This window comes from Nuphar pumila, chromosome 4, assembly GCF_984573655.1.
Source record: "Nuphar pumila chromosome 4, dmNupPumi1.hap1.1, whole genome shotgun sequence".
Classification (NCBI taxonomy): Eukaryota; Viridiplantae; Streptophyta; class Magnoliopsida; order Nymphaeales; family Nymphaeaceae; genus Nuphar; species Nuphar pumila.
Genome location: NC_143252.1, coordinates 20,725,408 through 20,745,857, shown reverse-complemented (window position 1 = coordinate 20,745,857; position 20,450 = coordinate 20,725,408). Strand labels below are relative to the sequence as shown.

The following is a 20,450-nucleotide window of genomic DNA, read 5'->3' as shown; positions in this document are numbered from 1 at the left end:
TTTATGAAGATATTTAAACAAATCTGACATAACAAAATGCATAACAAAATGCATGATATTTGCAAATCTCAACAATAGTTCGACCATCATAAACAATCACCTCACTAGACCTCCAAACCTCAAAATTCAAGTGGATCAGCTACTAGAAAAAGTGCATAATCACAATGCTACTTATGGGCTTAACAAACACACAAAAAGTGTGAAAAACCAATGGGTGCACATAACTCACCATATTGAAAAACATCTCTTGTCTACATAATGGATCCAAATATATCCTGGACTTGGATGTATCTTGCTTTTGTCCTGCATCAATTAGTCATGCTCTTTGGCATGTAGGCTTTAGCTAGGGGCCCAAGCAGTTCTTTTAAAATGTGAAAAATAATAAGAGAATCTTAAAAATAACAATTAAACATATAAAAATTAGTGCAATTATTAGTTCAGGGAGCATGCAATGCTTTTGAATGCTCTATATATAAGTGCCCAACATTAGCTGACATCTATTGATACTTCTTCATAAAGTATGTTTTTTATGGTAAGCTTTATTAATTTTGCCTAGGTGTACAAGATTTTTTGAGTCATACTGATGTTCTATTGACCTCTAATATCTCATCCATTATGTTGCTAGTTTGTCATTATATTCTAGTTCAAAGTTCAAACACATGCTGTGCTTTTGGATACTCCACATACACTGATCTTAAATTGACACTTGGTTTTGCGTCTAAGTAACTTTGCACATTGGCTGCATATCATGCAAGCATAGTGATAGAGTTCTAGTTTTTGTCTAATATGTACAAGAATTTTGTTGATGTTCTTTTGAAATCATATTTTCGTCTTTCTATATCAAGTATGAATCAAAGATTGCAGCATAAGATACTGATAATCTATTGACATATTGTAACGCCCTAAAATTTTAACCCAAATTTAAGATGATTTTTTTTTATAACAGCAGAAACAAGAAATAATATAGGGTTAAGTATTTCGAGACATTACGGTGGAGAGAAAACCCAACATATTTATTTCATTCCATTTATCAATGAAAATCATCAGAGTTAAAAACATAAAAGGAACTCAAACTATCCCTGAAACAATAAATTCAAAAATCTCGATCCGATGCCTCATCCCGCAGCCGCTCATAAACCCTATTCTTTACCTGAAAAATAGTAAATTGATTGGAATTAGACTACCACGTCTAAGTAGGAAAACTGTAACTCTTAATGCAGGTATGTCATGAATCTAGTATGTGATGTGGTTGTCGTGTGTAAATTTTCAGCCTATTAAGGATCGCACAAAAGAAACGACTATGTAACAGCAGTAACAGACATATGTCTACGCAGACAAACAGATTATGCAGCAGTTATAATTAAGCAATTAAAGCATTTTATGCAAAGACAACAAGTAAGCAAGTAAGACATTAAGCAATTAAAGCACATTCTGCAACAACAATAACAGTCATGTGTAACATTCATGCAGCAATCCCAATATGAATTTTGATTATCTCATATCTACACATTTCAGGATGCCATTCCATCACAAACTCAGAACATGCTGGAAGAATATAAACATGTCTCCTTAGTAACTCCACTCACTGTAGTACCTAACATGTTCTAATTGATGTTTATCTTTTCTTATCCCGCGGGTACACACGGGCCGAGGCAACCATCACAGAAGAGAACGTTCGGGGGTATATTATTCAAGGGTATTTTTATTAACCCGAACATTTTAACTGAGACTGAAATCCCAAGGGAGCGGCCAGTGACCGAGAGAATCTCCTAAAGGCCAAACCAAAACAGGATGCATCCCTAACTTCTGCAGAAGAACAAAGAGCTACCACCTAGGACATATTGGTAGTCCCCCCCCCAACTCCGAGGACTGAGGACCAACGAGTCACTTTAGCTCGAAACAAATAAACATGTCCCCGGAGTTTTGTACCACCTACCCTCTCCAAGGTAAGCCCGAATCTAAGTGAGTTAATCTTTTCATTTAATTATTTTCTCGAAATATGGGGCATTTCCCCAACTTCCTTCTACTATCATAGCAGTAGAATTCCCAACCTTGGTCATTTTACCAAGGTGTATAAACCGTCCAAATCCTTTTTCCATATTGATTGCTTAAACCCACTCAGAGTGCTCCGGTGCCTTTAAACCAGTCAAGCACACAAGCCTCGGTACCTTTAAACCAGTCAGGCCATAGAAATTTAATTTAAGTTTCTCATCAATGTTATGGTTATTACCCAAAGTGCTTCGGTACCTTTAAACCAATCGGACACAAATGCCTCGGTACCTTTAAACCAGTCAGGCTCACAGAAATTAACCTACCATCCAAATCCTTTTTCCATATTGATTGCTTAAACCCACTCAGAGTGCTCCGGTGCCTTTAAACCAATCAAGCACACAAGCCTCGGTACCTTTAAACCAGTCAGGCCATAGAAATTTAATTTAAGTTTCTCATCAATGTTATGGTTATTACCCAAAGTGCTTCGGTACCTTTAAACCAATCGGACACAAATGCCTCGGTACCTTTAAACCAGTCAGGCTCACAGAAATTAACCTACCAATGTTATTGACATCGGGTGCCAGCACATTAACCAAAGTACCTGCATCAGGTACCCGATTCATATTGCCCAATTAGACAAGATTCCCAAACTCCCTATCATTCATTTTGACTTCACAGTGGACAAAGAAAAACAATTCACATAACTTGACTGCATGCAACAAACATTTTCAATAAATGACATTTCTTTAGTATGTCTCACAACTCTCCTACAGAAAGAAGTCAAACTGAGACATTTCCATATTTGAATGTCAGCAGCTTACATGCCATAATTTCATATACAAACAACTTGCATATACGCCCATTTCTATATCAAGTTACAATCCCTTCTATCACTAAAGCATAAAACATAATGTTTTACAAATATGTAGCATCACATATTTCCCACTACAATCAGGATGTCATATGCATGTTCATAATGGCAATAAAGATTAAAACACACTTTGTTCTCCTTTTTTTTTTCAAAGTAACTAGCACATAATAGTAGTTGATTTACTTAGAGAATATGCATTGCATAAATCAGACGTGCAATTTTAGAGATTTATTAATGACCCTATATGAAAACATTTCGGAAAATATGTGGGTTCTTTCATGTATAACACCAATATACTTCTGTGTACGCGCCCCAATATGTGCAGTAAGAGTAATGTCGCGTAATGAGTGTGTGAGTACTGTGAAAATGCGCATAAAATTTAAACACAAAGTGCATGTCCATTTGTTTGTGTACATAAAGTTATAGCCAAGGCTCAATGTACTCACAATTTATAACACATATACCGTTCAGGTTATACAACAATTAGCAAGGAAATACATAGGGCAATCTCTATTATAACTACCCAGATATACATGTAGATATTGTTCTGCGTATGGATAGGCATATACTTGTACAGCCTAACAGGTTGACAGGTGTGTACAGGTTATTGTTCTACCAAAGCTAAAAAAAATTAATCTATCAATCAATCAGTATGTGCATGCTTCTATTCTAAACAGCGCAGTAGTCTGGGCATAACAATTTTAGAATATACAGTTATCTGTGCCTAAGAAAAATCAGGACACACAAAACACTCGAACCTGTAGACTCCAGTGCAGTGGCATATTCAGTAAAATATGTCACCAGTTGAGTGGTTACGAACAAAAATAAAATAAAGTCTGCTACAGGGGATTCAAACGCTCATTGGAGTTCCAGCCACTGTCACACACTTGCTACTAGTTTTTCACGACTAAATTGAATAACTGATCAAAATAGTAGTAAGAAGAGAATATGAAATAAAGTAGCACACATTACAAAGTCTGATTGCAGAATTCATATTTCACAAATTTTCACTACAGTTATATTTCACTACAGAATTCACTACAGAATTTTCACTACATAATTCATATTTCACGAATTTTGATTGCAGAATTCATATTTCACGAATTTTCACTACAGTTATATTTCACTATAGAATTCACTACAAAATTTTCACTAAAGAATTTATATTTCACGAATTTTCACTACAGAATTCATATTTCACGAATTTTCACTACAGTTATATTTCACTACAGAATTCACTATAGAATTTTCACTACAGAATTTATATTTCACGATTTTTCACTACAGAATTCATATTTCACAAATTTTCACTACTGTGTTAACTCTACTGATGAAGAAAATAACATAGATAAGTCTAGGAAGCAGCATAGGAGACGTCTACGGCAAAACAATTATAGATCAGGGTGGGTGCCAGGCTTCCTATTGAATTAAGAGATATTGATTTTGCCCATCCTAATGTATTCATTCTAAACACCAACTTAGACAGGGCAATTTGGAAGGTGACGAAAATCCAAGATTGAGTGTACTAACGATCCAGCAGATTTGGGTCTTTCTCTATACGTAGATACATTTGGCATCCCCACTTTTTTTCTGAAAACTCGATTCGGTTGTTGTGACCTACATATATTGCAGCTCCTGATATCAGAAAGGGATTAATCATAATGTGGCCAAGACAAAGGTGCAAAACACGATAGAGGACAACACAACCATAGGTAAACAACATAATTAGAAAGAAAAGAAATGACAAAGAGGATAAAGATTGACTTATACCCAACAACACGGACCTATACCCTAAATCCCCAAAACTTTTTAATTGGGAATTCACAGCAAAACCCCAAACCCCCAATTTTTTTTCAAGTTGGGAATTACGGTAAATCCAACGCCTGCTTGAAAACTTAGCAAATATGCAAAATCACAGTAAAACCTACATTCTTTTTCATGCAAAACCCCTACATCCCACTCGGATTCATGCGATACTCAACAAAAAAAGCTATCAGCATCCTACCTTGTCCGGCGAGAGGAAGAAGGTGGTTGTCGCTGCGAGTGGAATGGTCCGCCAGCTTCGACTGCATCGCAACCTGGAGAGAGGGCAGGTTCGGCTATCGTGCAAGGTCGCCGGCAGCATCGACCGGCGTCGGCGATGGTCGAGGTTGCCGCACGCAGGGAGACAGAGAGAAGAGAAAGAAATAGGGAGGCTGAGAGTGCAGGAGGAGAAGGAAGAGATGAGTGGGTGGGAGAGCGAGAGAAGAGGGATTTATAAGAGGGTGGCCCGCGAAATGGAAGGGCCGTTACCCCCACACCGGTGGTTGCACACTATCTCAACCCCCTCCTCTACATGATACAACCTGCGTTAGGGTTCTGAGAGAACCCTAATGCCCCTTCTTATCGGACAGGGGCTGTAGCAGCCCCAACCACTTTTAACTTAAAGCCCCTTTTTTTTTTCATGTTTACCTTTTTGACGCACCACTGTTGCGGGTTTGGTTTGACCGAACCCGTGACCCGCGACCCATCACAGCGGGGTCCAGGTTTGGGCATATCCGGATCTACCAGAGGATCCGGACCCGTTTTAAAATGTTTAACTTATTAGATATTTAAGTTTTTAAAATGTAACCCTAATAAAATTCAGTGGATTCAGTTACATTATTATGGATCCCTACTAACCTATTATGGATCCAAAGTCCATTCGGCTTTGTAAGTCCCCTTACTAAATCTGGATCCAGGGATCCAAAGTTTTGATCATATGATTTGGAACTATGGATCCAAATTGCACTATCGTGGTTTCCACGTGACTTATAATGGATCCAAGTAAATTTTAATTGGTTCCCTACCCTTTTTACCTCTCCGATGTCCCGGATCCAAAAGAAATATTGTGGGTCTAAACTTCGCATAAGCTACTACGGATCCCATGAAAGTGTTATAGATCCGATATTGAAATTTTCCCCACGAAATCCGGTTTTAACATCGTGGATCAACTCCATTCGTCATGGATCCAATATCCAATATGACCCTGATATGGAGGATTCAATATCAAAGATCCAAATCCATTTGCTTAAAATTCCTTATTGGTTATCCACTTAAAATGCTTGAGATCCGTTAACTAAGATTCAAATGGAAAATCGAAGTTCTGATCAGGGTATAAAGGTTCCAACATTGAAGATCCAAATAGAATATCCGATATCTGAATACAATTAACACATACAATAATAAAAATTATCTGATATTCAGTTCAAGAACATAAATTTCAAGTTTATTTATCAGATAAAATTTCACGGGTATTACACATATACTCTCTCATGCATCATGTTGCTAGTTGTTGCTCTATTATGGTTCAAAGTTTAAACATGTGCTGCTCTTTCAGATACTTCATCACACATATGAGATTGACACCTGGATCTATGTCTGAGTAACATTGCATGTTGGATGCATGTCATGCAAACACAAAGGGGGCATTTGGATGATGTCTACGAAAACCTAGGTTGTCATTGAGCCAAGTTTTGATTAACCTACTCTTACTAAAGCCTTGATCTTAGGTGCTTCATGAAAATATCCATTCAAAACACGGGGTTGTATTTTATTTCTTTTTTATTCCACCTACCTAACAATTGAAAAGGGTTGGGACGATACCTTCCACCTAGTTGTTTTCTATCTGATATTGGCCAAAAAAATTTCTCCTGGCCAAAATGTTGTCTCCTGGTGCTGGTGACACCATCCCAACATTTCTTTGGTGGTGGTTGGCAGAGAAATGGCCGAATAACCATGTATTACAAAAAGAAAAAGAAAAAGAAAAAGAAAAAGAAAACACATTCCAACAATTTCGAGTCGGTCATTAGCTGGAAAATGGCTGAATGGGTATTGCCCTAGCCAGGCGTTACTAGTTTGGCCACTTTCTGGCCGGTGGCTTGTTGGAAATGGTAGGACTCAAGTAATTGGGTAGGGAGGTGGTGGAGGGGTGCGTTTTGAGGGTGGTGGGGTTTGGAGAACCCTGCCCCCGATAAACCAGGTTGAAAACCCTGCGGCGGGGTGGGGGGGCTCTTTTTTCACTTAACCAGGTTTTGGCATCGTCCAAACGATGCCGAAACTTGGTTTTCGCCCAAAACCTAGTAGTAAACGTTTTTTTTTTGGCATGTCATCCAAACAACACCTAAAAAAAGGCACACAATCAGATGAAGAACCAATGTTGATTGTACAATTCACGTGTGATCGAAGATGCTAAACTTTGTTGAATAATAGTTGAAGGCCTTCGCTCTTTCCTTTTTCAATTAGCCAATCGACCAATTCAACGCTCCCTTGGTGGATGAGCATGACATCATTCTAGAGATGGTATAGATATCGTTTGAACATCAACACTCCTAGACACTTTATAAACAATTCATGTTTTAAGGTGTCCAAAAAAATGGACACCCAATGTCGCGTGTTCGATACATGTCATTGTCTTTGATTCAAAGTATATTTTTTCATGCACTTTGTGTCTACCTTATTTAAACCCTATTTTGTCTCATTTTATACTTGGAGGTATTAAACAATTGATCCTAGTCACAAAACTTGCCCATTGTTAGGACTTCGCTAGAATAGGTACACATACATTACTACATTTTCTTTTGTTGGGCTTCTTTCTCTCTCTTGCTTGGTCCCAACCGAAGGAAGGGGTGTCAGCAGGTCGCCTGTAACGACCCCAACTAACCCTTTTAAAAATAGTGAAAATTATTATTATTATTTTTAAATAGTTGCGGAAACAAAACCCAAGGATCCAAGGTCTCACAAATTTAATATAATACCAAACCACAAGAGATGGTGCATTGAATCAATGAAGAATAATCACTTTATTTATCACTTGAATAAATGGCATATAAGCAGAAATAATGAAATAATCTGTCATAAGGAGTCACTCTGTCAAGAACCCAAAACATGTCACACAAGGCTTGAAGTCTCTATATAGCAAGTCATCACATCACTGTGTACCCGGTCCTATAAAACAATTTTGAAAATGGGTAAGAACCAATGTCCTTTGTATGAATTCCTCTAAAAATTCACACAGAAATGAAATAACATAAACCAAATTCATGCATAATTTCATAGGAATATAACAACACCAATTTTCATAATCAACTTACCAGTCGAGCATTTAAACAAGTATTATGCAATAACAAATATCATGCGAGATAGAATTAGCATGAATGCATGAACTAATGCAAAACTGTAAATATGCATGATTCAATGCACATGCATGAATAACTTATTAAGTTATTTATCAGAGTAACTTTTGTATGAATATCCTTATTAAATGCACACAATTTTAATTTTCATTTTTTCCTTAAACCTGCAAGTATTCAAAACAGGCACAACATTCCCGAAGCTCAAGTTAGGTTTTTAGTTACAGCTTAACACACAATTTATATTTTATTACTAGATTCCACACTTGTTTCTCGACCGATATCAAGAATCCTCACATTCCATTGGAATATTAGGAATCCTCACCTAATGCCGAGACATCAATGTAAATCCTCAACCATGGTTGCTACTTTCTTAGTATAACAATAGCTACCGCTAAGTCAACAACACCATCTCCAGGCAAAGTGACTGAAATCTCCCTAACACTATGGTCGAGAGGTAAATCACCATATCGGGTTCAAGGGCACAATCGCGCACAGAGTTTTAGTATCCTCACGGTCCTTCATGACTGCTATCCAAGATTCTTACACTGAAAAAAGGGACATCATAGAATAGATTAATTAACTGTTTTGTCTCTTTTACAATTTTAAACAATTTTAAGTTCTTTACACAAGAACTGTTTTGTAAATTCACATGCAAAAATCAACTTCGAGCCCTGACCCACAAAATACAACAATGCAATTAATTTTTTGAAAAACTGAAAGTTTCTAGAAATAAATTTTGTAATGCATAAATAAAATCAACAACTTTGGATCAACACATGTTCTTGGCCCAAATGGCCTGCAGTGATTGACATCTCACTACAAAAGCATCTCAAAATGATTAAAATGCATCTTTTTGCAAAATTTTAGTGAACATGCAATACATACCTTGTTTCATAACATGTCCATAATGCACAATTAGTTACACAAAATAAATGCACATGAAGCCAATATATACGTATGCGAATAGATGCTTGCAGAACACATATCATGATTAATTCCATGCATAAATAACTAAACATGTATATGATCACCTTTATGCAAACACCAAATAAATTTCAGATTCATGTGTAGGATATACATAACTGCAAGTTGATCAAATAAAATCATGTTTATGTATCATTTAAAAAAAAATGCATACATCAATATTAAATGTGTACATGATCAAATTCATGTACTAAATCAACTATGCAGAAATTTCTTATCGAGCCAACAACTGGGGCTGATTTATGTACATGATCAAAATCATGTATATGGGTCGGTCAAACCCAATATTATGTTCATAACAGCCTGAACCTGGTGCTGGCTGATCCATGTACATGATCAAGAGCAATAGCATGGGTCGGCCAGATTATAAAGCATGTATATATTGGCTGGCTGCATATATACATCAATAAAACTTAACCAATAATAATATGCAGATGCATGAGCAAGTAATTCAAACCGTTGCATTCTAATGCATGAGCATGTAATTCAAAAACATGGTATTCTGATGCACGAACATAACCAACCAAGTCTGAATCATGACAAAAAATATTCAGCTGATATGCATGTATCGGGACAGATTTGAATCAAATATTGAAAGAACACATACTCGGTAGATCTAGACCAGATATGCCTGAGTACCCACTCGGCAAATATGATCTGACCAGATTTGTGCGTTTATGCACACAACAGAATCTGGTCTGATTTGTCAACATATACAAGTCCGCATATCTGCCCCAGGTCTGTCTTCATGCATGAGCCAACAAATCTGATCCATAACTTCATTCAAGAATATGATAAAAAAAATATTATCTAAACCAGATCTGTCATGTTTGAGAAACTGGCAGATCTACCAACACATGAGAATCAACGGATCTGACCAGAACAGCATGTGACTGTTCGGTAGATCTGATCCGAAACAGTACATGCTTACTGTTCGGCAGGTCTGAACCAAAATAGCATATGCATGCTGTTTGGCAGATCTGATCCAAAACAGCATGCCGACAAAATAAAAAAAATAGACATTGAGGTACACGAATCAACAAATTCTGAAATAAGAAAATATTTTCAGAAGCACGAAACAAACAAATCTAGCACATGATCAACTGGATGCATGTGAGCTCGATCAACCACAATCAGATTTTTTTTCTTTTGAACATAAATATACTCGTCAAATCTGATTCGAACAGGCAAATTTCATAGTATGCATGTAGGTCCAGCTTTAAGAAATCAACCATCCTGAATATATATATATATATATATATATATATATATATATTCAGCTAGGAACGGCTACATGCAGAAAATCGACAGCTTGTTTACATCTATTTATATCTTTCTTTGAACATGAGTGATAAAAACCAGCCTATGCCAAAATCGACAGGGCTAAAATTTTATATATATATATATATTATATATATATATATATATATTCCACATAAAAAGATTAGATGCAGAAATCGACATGTATGTAAATCCAAGAATAACTTGATGTTGAACACATGTTTAATCATGAAAATAATTGGCATGGTTACATCAACCAAGAATATCTCAAATCGCGAATCGAGACAGTTTTAAACTTGTTTTTGAAATCAAATTTTATTTTTTCATCTAAAATTTTACATGAACCTGATTTAAAACCCTTTCTTCTCGTACAAATCTAGAGAGGAACCTGTTCCTTAGTTTGGAAGTGGAAAAAACTGAAAAATCGTCGGATGATCAGTGAGGGAGATGGATTTCCTCCTCTCCTTCCTCTTCTTCTTCTTCTTCCTTCCTTTCCTTTTTTCTTCTTTCTTTCTTTTCTCAACTCTCTTTCTAACTCTATCCCTCTCTCTCTAGAATCACGATTCTAGAGAGAGGGGGAATCCAGCCCCTTATATCTCTTATTTTTTTTCTATCTTTATTTTTTTATTTATCTTCTAACTAACTCCTTATCTAGAGGGGACATCCCCTCTAGATAACTCTCTAATAGAGAGTAGAGTTCTACCTCTCTAAATATTTTTTTATGGGCCACGCCCAGACCCAACTGACGCCACCTATTTGTAAAGTAAGTCAAAATTTCATAGTTTTCGAATTCAAAAACCATGGGAAAACACATCGTTTCTATGTAATTTAGGAAGAAACCTGTCTTACGAACCCCTCTCTCTTTCTTTCTCTCATCGTTTCGCTAGGTCTTAACCCCACAAAAAGGAGTTGGCAGGCCTCTTTCCTCTGTAAAAGGGTCTCTCTCTCTCTCATTACTAAGGGGAAAGAAGTCTGTCCAATTGGTATAAGGACTCTCCATCTTGCTGTTACCACAACCAACACCTGCTCAGCTCCATTTTAGAGTTCTCTCCTTTTTCACAATTTTGATGTATGTTAAATTACATGGTGCCACATACACGGATCGACCTGCGTTTTTCTGAAACAGTTATTTTATTCTTTACTTAATTACTTCTCTCTCTCTCTCTATATATATATATATTAAAATATATTACAATAATTCAAGATATGTATGCAGGAGAAGTCTACCACACTTAGGTCCATTTCTATCCAAAAGTAGATTCAGTTAACCTTAATCAAGTCTACCACACTTAGGTCCATTTCTATCCAAAAGTAGATTAAGTTAACCTTAATCAAGTCCATTTTTATCTATATTATATATATAAATACATAAATGCACACACATATGCGTAGTGTTAACTTAAAACTGTTAATATATATATATATATATATATATATATATATATATATATATATATATATACACCCTCTCCGCACCCCCCACCCAAGTTTTTTAAAGTGCCGCACCCGCACCTATGTGACATAGCTATTCAACAATGCTATAAGTTTTGGTATTTAAGGTCTATGTTACAACAAAATGGGGGATTTGAAGAAGATATCACTAATAAGATTAATGCCACTTGGCTTAAGTGGAGACAAGCTAGTGATATGCTATGTGACTAAAAAGAGTACCTCTACTATTGAAATGACGTTTCTATAAGATTGCTATAAGACCAACACAAAGTGCATGTTGTAGAGATGCGTATCTTAAGATGGATATCCGGGGTTACAAGAAAAGATAAACTTATAAAAGAATACATTAGAATGCACCTAGGAGTCAGACCAAAAAAAGATAAAATAAGCGAATGCCGTTTAATATGGTTTGGACATGTTGCAACAAGATCTGTCGCAACGATTGTAAAGTGACTGAAGTTTTAGCTCTAGATTAGACAAGAATGGAGAAACAAGACTCGTAAAGCTTACCCTATGTAGTTGGGATAAGGCTTTTTGATATATATATATATATATATATATATATATATATATATATATATATATATATATATATAAAGAGAGAGAGAGAGAGAGAGAGAGAGAGAGAGAGAGAGAGAGAGAGAGAGAGAGAGAGAGAGAGAGAGAGAGAGAGTTATGTAGCTTTCAAACCATTCCTCCACCCTAATCCTCAACTAATGGTATCCAGAACGAAGGTCGATTTTTGAGAACACTTTTGCCTTCCTCAGCTGATCGAACAAATTATCAATTCTAGGCAATGAGTACTTGTTCTTCACCGTTACTTGGTTCAACATGCGGTAATCAATACAAAACCTCATGGAACCATCCTTCTTCTTGACAAAGAGGATTGCTGCACCCCAAGGAGATACACTCGGCCTAATAAAACCCTTGTCAAGAAGCTCCTGCAGTTGTTTCTTCAACTCCAATAGCTTTGCAGGTGCCATGCGATACGGTACTCGAGAAACAAGTACCCTACCAGGCACTAACTCGATCGAGAACTCAATCTCTCTATGCGGTGGCAATCCTGGCAAATCCTCCGGGAAGACATCTGGATACTCCTGAACAACATCTAACTGCTCCAAGGATGTCGCCTGACTGTCCTGCGCAGACACGCTGACCAAGATTACCATATAACCCTGCTTATGGTACTTGGAGATCTTCTATGTAGAGACTGTCTTCACCTCGCTAGCTGGTCTAGTCGAATGAAATACCAACGCAGACAAATCGGGACGCTCCAAAAGGACTTTCTTCCCTCGACATTGGTGGGTAGCATTATGTTTGGATAACCAGTCCATACCCAGAATGACATCATAGAAAGTCATATCTAGTACTACCAAGTCGGTAGACAACTCATGCCCCTCGATAACAATGCAAACGACAGGAAAATATTTTCCGCAAGAAGAGGATGCACTCATACGTGACATCACGTCGAAAGCCTTCTCAAGGTGAGACAAAACTAAATCAAGTAAACTCGCAAACGACGAGGATGCACTCATATGTGACATTACGTTGAGAGCCTTCTCAAGGCGAGACAAAACTAAATCAAGTAAACTTGCAAACGACGTGGATATAAAACTGTGAGTAACACCAGAATCAAACATAACACGCGCATAATGATCTGCAACTAAGGAGATACCTTCGATCAAATCAGTCTGATCACCCTGTGTGGCGGCTATAGTAGCATAAACTCACCTGTTCGTCCTCCGCTATCCCTGCCGCTGCGGTCTTCCCTACGCCATCAGCTTGTTCGAACAATGAGTAGCAATGTGCCCGGGCTGCTTGCACTAATAGCATACTCCCTTGAATAATGGATAAGAGCTCTGAGGATGACTCTTGTTGCACCGCCGACACACAAATGAGGCATTCTCAGACTGCTGTTGCCTCTGCTAGGGTCGACCCTGTTGGGCTCCCTGCTGAGTCCGCTGTCTCTTACCCCCTGCATCTTGCCGCCCGCAGGTGGGTTCTTTCTCGCTCCGCCCGTAGAACCACCTCTGTTGCTGCCTCTCCACTGCGGCCTATCTCTAGATCTCTCCCACTCGTTCAAGACCGTCGCAGACTCTATCGCGTTGTTCAGGGTGGTAGGTCAACTCATCATCACACGGATTCTAAGTCCGTCCTTCAGCCCGCGAACGTATTTGGTTGCCTTCGCCTTATCATCAGCGAATAGGTTCGGGTAATACCGCTCCATACTCTTGAATTTGGTGGTATAGTCCACCAAAATCATACCTCCCTGAACCAGCTCAAGGAATCGCTGCTGCATCCTTTTTCGTGCGTAGGAGGGAAAGTACGTATCCAAGAACTCTTCCCTGAAAACCTTCCAGGGAATAACGTCCACTCCATGGTACTTCACCCTTCACAGGGTGTCCCATCACTTATTGACATTGCCCTTCAGATGGTACGTGCCAAAAGCGGTCTTCCTATCCTCGGGGATAAGTACAACATTAAATGCTCGCTTGGTCTCTTCGGCCCAGCTCTTAGCTGCCTCTGGGTCGGCCTTCCCTGCAAAAGTTAGTGGATCCAACTTTAGAAACCTCTCGCATGTGACTACGCTGAGGTTCGGAGCAACCTCGGCGGTTGCATGTATATACAAATCTCATCTCTCAAGTATACATAATTTCACTCAGTTTTGCATGCATGTAAAGACTCACGTTTCAAGTGTGCATTTATATGCTTATTCACAAATCAAGAATATACACATGTTCAGATTTGCATAGATTCATAAACCAATAAACCATGCTTATCCAAATATTTTGTTAGTTATGCATGTACAAACAAATTCATTCTCATGAATACATGCATATACTTATTTTTATATCCCGTTTTCAAGATTTTAAATGCACTAAATTTGGGCCAGATTTGCGCATGTTACAAACATAGCAAATCTGTCCTGATTTAGGGATCCATGAATACAAGCATTGGTATATGTATTTTTTCCCAAAATAAACCCTGGGAAAGAGAAACATTAATCTTAATCTAAACATACTAGAGTAAACATCCAGATTTACTCTTTTCCTATGGATTTTCACTAACATCTTTCATGAAAATCCAATCCGTGCTCTTTTTCTCATTCGAAACAAGAGAAAGACCCATACCTTAACCATAGATAAAAAAGAAACTAGAAATTGATGGTTGAAACATCGGATGGCTGGAGAAAAAACCCTCTTCTTCTTCCTTTTTTTTCTCTTTTTCTCTCTCCTCTCTTTTCCTTATCTCTCTCTCTCTTTTTGATAATTTTATAGGAGGGTAGGGGGGTAATGCCCCCCATCGCTCCGGTTCTTCTAGAGAGGGCTCAAGAGAGTTCCCTCCCATTTGGGAGTCTTCCTCTCCCTTGCCTAATTTTTCAAAACTCCTTTCTTTGTAGACTTTTCAAAGTTTCTATTTTTTAAAAGTCTTTCTCAAACCTTCTTAAGCTTTCTAAAGACCATTAAGGATCATACTAAAGAGTCCTAATTAGTTTCTAAAAATTGAAATTCGGAATTAATTAAAATTAATTAATTATTATTTATTAATAATTAAATATCTAGAAACTTTCATAGGGTACCTTATCTCTCTGGGAGTCTTTTTTAACTCTAAATAACTTCAATTTAAATATAAAAAGTGAATTTAAATCTGGATTTTTTGTTAGGTATGGTTTTGGATCTGGATATGGATCCAAGATCCAAATCCATATCCAAAATCCAATTGAGTCTTGGGCTGGATCAATTTCAGATTAATATGGGTCTTGGATAGAGTCCAGATCCATATTAATTTGTATTAAAGACATTGGATCCAGTCCAATTTAAATCCGGTCCGGGCCCATCAAGGAGGTCCTTTTTGTGAAAAAACGATTTTCGGGCCAACCGTAGCATGAATTCGGAAAAGTAAAATATTATTACGCTCATAATTTTGAGACGCATCCAACGATATATAACTCAAATTTCGCTTTTGAATTTCGCCTAAAAATAACCCAAATTTCGCTTGAATTTAAAGGTTGAAAATAAACTTTTTCTCACATTTTAAGTGGCTCCTTTAGGCCTTGTCAATGAGACCTGGGACAAGCCCAGGCTCAAAAGCATCGGCCTAAAATCGAGAATCTACCGATTTTTTTTCTTATATACTTAGCCAAATTTTTGAAAAGTCTCAAAATGACTAAGTGTGAAAATATGCGATATTACAGATGGCCTGACTGCTTTGCCTTGATATCTTTCTTTAGAAACCTGGTCAAGAGATTCAATAATGAATAATAAGTTTCCGTTTGGTATATTTTGGTGAAAAGGTCCTCTATCAAGTGCTAAAGGATTATCTATTGGTTGTCAATTTTGCAGATTTTCATAGTGGAGATGCTGCTAACTTGTTAAAGAAAGCAACAGAAAATATTAAGATCAGACACTATGCCAAGGCACTCGAAGAGCTTAATGCTGCAATAGAGTCTGATCCAACTTTGTCAGAGGCATATATAAATCGTGCCTTTGCCTATCGACAATTATGCAGGTAGGCACTGTACCATTTGTTTAACCATCATATTCAAGTGTCTATAGTTAGAAAGCAGGAAGTATTTAATAATTTATTTTTAATAGCATTCGGTCCATAATTTGGTACCACAGAATGTGTGTAATAGCTGATTTAATAAATTATGGGCCTCACACCTCTGTGCATTATTTCCCATCCATCTAAAAAACATTTTTAGAAATTAATGCAAGCGGTGCAATGAAATTTGTTAAATGCAGTACTTTTTGCGTGGATGATGGGCCTATTTATGTCTCCTTTATATGCTCATGCTACCTGCACCATCATTTGTCACTGCCAGATATCAACCCTTATGCATTTAATTATCATTTATGCATCCTGATGCATGCATCTATGTGTCATTCAATGCAGACATCCATGATCGGTTCCCTATCTTCAGCTCATATTTGATTTTTAGTGTTTGAACTCTCATTTGATCTATCCCAACACATTCCGATACAAGTTGGCTTGGTGACCTTTCAGTAATTCAGAAAGAGGGAACTCATTTTCCTGTTGATGCAGCTAAGTTTTGAGGCAAGATTAGAAGTATAATGTTGTGGGAATACTGTGTGGATATCCAAACCATATATCTTTGCTTTTCACAACATTTGGATTAAATATGGGTTTACATGTCTCAGCTTTAGGCGTGATACATTTCAAAAGGTTTGAGTTTCCATATGTTCTCTATGTTGTCCTCATTTGAGAACCGAACAATGGATAGCCCATTCAAAAACTGAACCCTAGCATGTCTGGTTGAATTCCATATTTTTGTCATGAGCTTACCGCTTGCCTCTCTAGACCAAACCTCTGAAGCAAAAGGAACTTAATGCTTTAGGATTGTTTTAATGCTCTATGCACTTATGTCAATAGGCAAGTGTCATCATCCCATCAATCAGTAAGGGTGACGTAACATTCTACCTTCTGAACATCATCTGTGACTGCCTGCACTTTCTAAGGCATGTTTCTTGTCCTGAGTAGCTGTTTCATTTTTGTATTTCTTTTAATGTGATTTGTTTGACTGTTTAGTTCAAAATGCAGTTCTGTCCTGCCTCAGTAGGAGCCTCTGTTCTTCTTTCTTGCCATATAAGAATCCCTTTGTCACATTGATGCAACTATATGATGCATGATATGGTTTCTTTTTATAGTTTCACATTAAGGACATTGGGGATATGGTATGGGAGTAAAACAGAAAATCTATGTTAGACATATAATCCCATACTTCTGGAAAACCAATTCTGCTTCTGATAAATTACAATGAAGATCATTCGAGCAGTCATGATCCACAGTAGCAGGTATTGCAGAGAAAGAAGCCAGATCTTTTCCAAAAGACCTTTGATATTGGTTGTATCGACCATTAAAATGTTCAAAGAAGACCTCTGAAAACACTATTTCAAGAGGATGTGCCATCATTAATTTAATGGCTTGTGGAAAATTACTGCTAATAATTGTTCATTTGCACAGTTTAGATGTTCTCCTTTGGTTCCTTTTCTTTTTTTATAAGAAAAACTTGCTTGAACAAGCTCATTTTTTATTAGATGCAGTGTTATTTGAATTTTCTTCTTTCAGACTTTCCTTAGAAATATCTTGTGAAATATCTCTGCGAGGGTATTTCTTGGAGAGATTTTCAAAAGCTGATAAATCTCGGGAATATCTTGGTAGTTTAAAAAATTGACAAAAATATAAATAACAGCAAAAAGCTAAGAAAATAATAAGTTTTGCATTATTTTTCTTCCAAAAATATAAAGAAACATGTTTTAAAATCTAAAAGAAACAAAAAAACAGGAAATACAATCTTAAAAAAAGGGTTTTTTGCCAAAAATATCATGATATTTTGTCTTTTGGCGATATTTTGAAAATATCCCGAGATATTACCTTTAATGTAAGCTACCTATTTCTCGCGCTATTTTCAAAATATCGCCGATATCGGTGATAGTGCTCTTAACATCCAATAAGTAATATTTGCTTTGTTAGTCAACTGTAGGTTCTAGATGAGACATGAAACTGAATGATTCTTCACTATTCATTTTTATTTCGTAATTATGACGAAAGAGCTATGATGAGGTCGTTTTTTGGCTGACTTGCAGATTCGAAGAGTCAGAGAGAGACTATGGAAAATACCTACAGCAAAAGCCTGGAAGTGCCACTGCAGAAAAGGAGCTTTCCCAGTTGTTGCAGGCCAAAAGTGCACTTGATAAATCTTTCAGTCTTTTTGAAACAGGGGATTTCCCAAAAGCACTGGATTATATTGATAAAGTTGTTCTCATTTTCTCACCAGAGTGCTCCAAGGTATCTAGATCACTGTTATATATATATATATAATGATTCCTTACAAACTTTGTAGGTACAAATGCCTCTGAATCACTATGCTGCAAGTTTTGATCCAATCGGACCTCATAGATGGATTCAGCATGTCCAAAATAGTAGGAATCAGCTTTTGGATCGTGTTTTTTTGATGAAAAAAAATGCAATTCTGTGACCCGGGAAAGTAATGCTCATTGTAGGCCATTGATTTTTGAAGCCTTATAAAAACCTACCTACATGTCGTAATTGGACAATCCAAGAGCCGATTCCCACTAAGAAAAGCATGTAGATCACATTTGTAAGGTTGGTTTCTTGAAAAGAAAGAAAAAAACGCAAAGAGGTAGTCTTTTGTATCTAGGTCATTGTTCTATGTATATATGTATATATATAGGGGTAGTGTTTGCTACCCTCGTGGGTAAGGAACCCCCCAAAAATGTAATTCTTTTATTTTTTTTTTCAGTTTTCTTGCAAATCTGTCCCTCCAGATGTGATCTACATATTAAGTTCAGTAGAAAGCTATGTTACCTTGATACTGCTAGAGGGCCAACATGTCAGTGTCCAACACTTGGACACCGACACCGACACTCCTAGATACTTCATGGACACTTTATTTTTCAACATAGAAGTATTCCAGAAAAAAAATTGACACTCAGTGTCATGTATCAAACACTTTTGATTATCATAGACATGAAGTGATGTCACACTTTATGTCATCGTTGTTTAAACCCTATTTTCTCCATATATTTTATTGCTGCCTAACTCTACCAAAATGAGTCAACATGCCCCTTTATTATACAAAAAGTTCTCTCTCTTTTAGATGATGGAGTCAAATTAGTTAGTAAAAGACTCGCTGATACCACAGTTGAGCCTTGCTTAGTCCCTAATGGGGAAGAAGGAGCACATTATTCATATATATATATATGTGTTAGAAATGTCTAGCTTCACTTATCTCCCACACCATCCTAGACATCTTTAAAAAGCATACTTGTTTGTGTTTTTTGCTTAATCCAAACTTGTAGATGTGTTTATCATTGCTTATTTACTAGAAGCCATTCTTTGAACTGAATCAATTTAACAAGAATTCTTGCTTTTTAGTTAATCAAGTTTTTGGTGCAATATGTATCATTAATTTTTTTTGTGGAGCTAAAAACACATCTAAACATGCAACATGTTTAAACTAATACATGTTTTCTATTAAATAAAACATAGAGATCACATCTATGGTTTACATTAAACAAAAACACATGCAAGTATGTTTTTTAAAGGGGTCTGGGAGATAAGTGGTCTGGAAGCTACACATTACTCACACACATATGAGTGAAAAAATGACTTGCGTGTGCAAATTCTATCTAATGGTGGTATTAATTGATTGAACTAGCAAAAGGATATGGCCCCATTTGGATGACAAAGGGCAAACCTGGGATTTTAGAAACCCAGGTTTTGCTTAAAATCAGGCTTTTGACAAACCTAGTTTGTCAAGAATCTAAGTTTTTGGTTGTTTGGCTGACCAAAAACTTGGTTTTTCAAGTTTTTGGTTAGAAAAGCTTAAGAAAAAAAAAACGAAAATAGAGGCCGACCAGTTTCTGGCTACCAAAAGGCTGGAAATAGATGGGATGCTACCAACCATAGATTTGTATATTGTGTACATATATAGTTATATATATACACACACACACACACACGTATATGTATGTGAATACATATATATTATGTATATATATATATAAATAAATAAATATATTATTGTTTTATTTTAGAAAATATTTTAGAAAAAATGTTATTTGTATTTTTTTATTTGGTCTAAAGGGCAAATTGGTCTTTTGATCAATATAGCTGTTGGGGCCTCCCAACTGCTATATTGGCCTCCTTCTCTCTTTTGGTTCCTGTATAAA

At 36.8% G+C, this 20,450-nt stretch overlaps 1 protein-coding gene across 1 annotated transcript in view; it reads left to right on the top strand.

Annotated features, from left to right (window-relative positions):
• P58IPK (DnaJ P58IPK-like protein) overlaps nt 1–20,450 on the top strand; it is a 70,980-nt gene that overhangs the window by 2,834 nt on the left and 47,696 nt on the right. The window contains exons 2-3 of the mRNA XM_090002657.1: nt 16,077–16,242; nt 18,342–18,543. Coding sequence (XP_089858783.1) covers nt 16,077–16,242; nt 18,342–18,543 — 368 coding nt within the window. The remainder of the gene's footprint in view (nt 1–16,076; nt 16,243–18,341; nt 18,544–20,450) is intronic.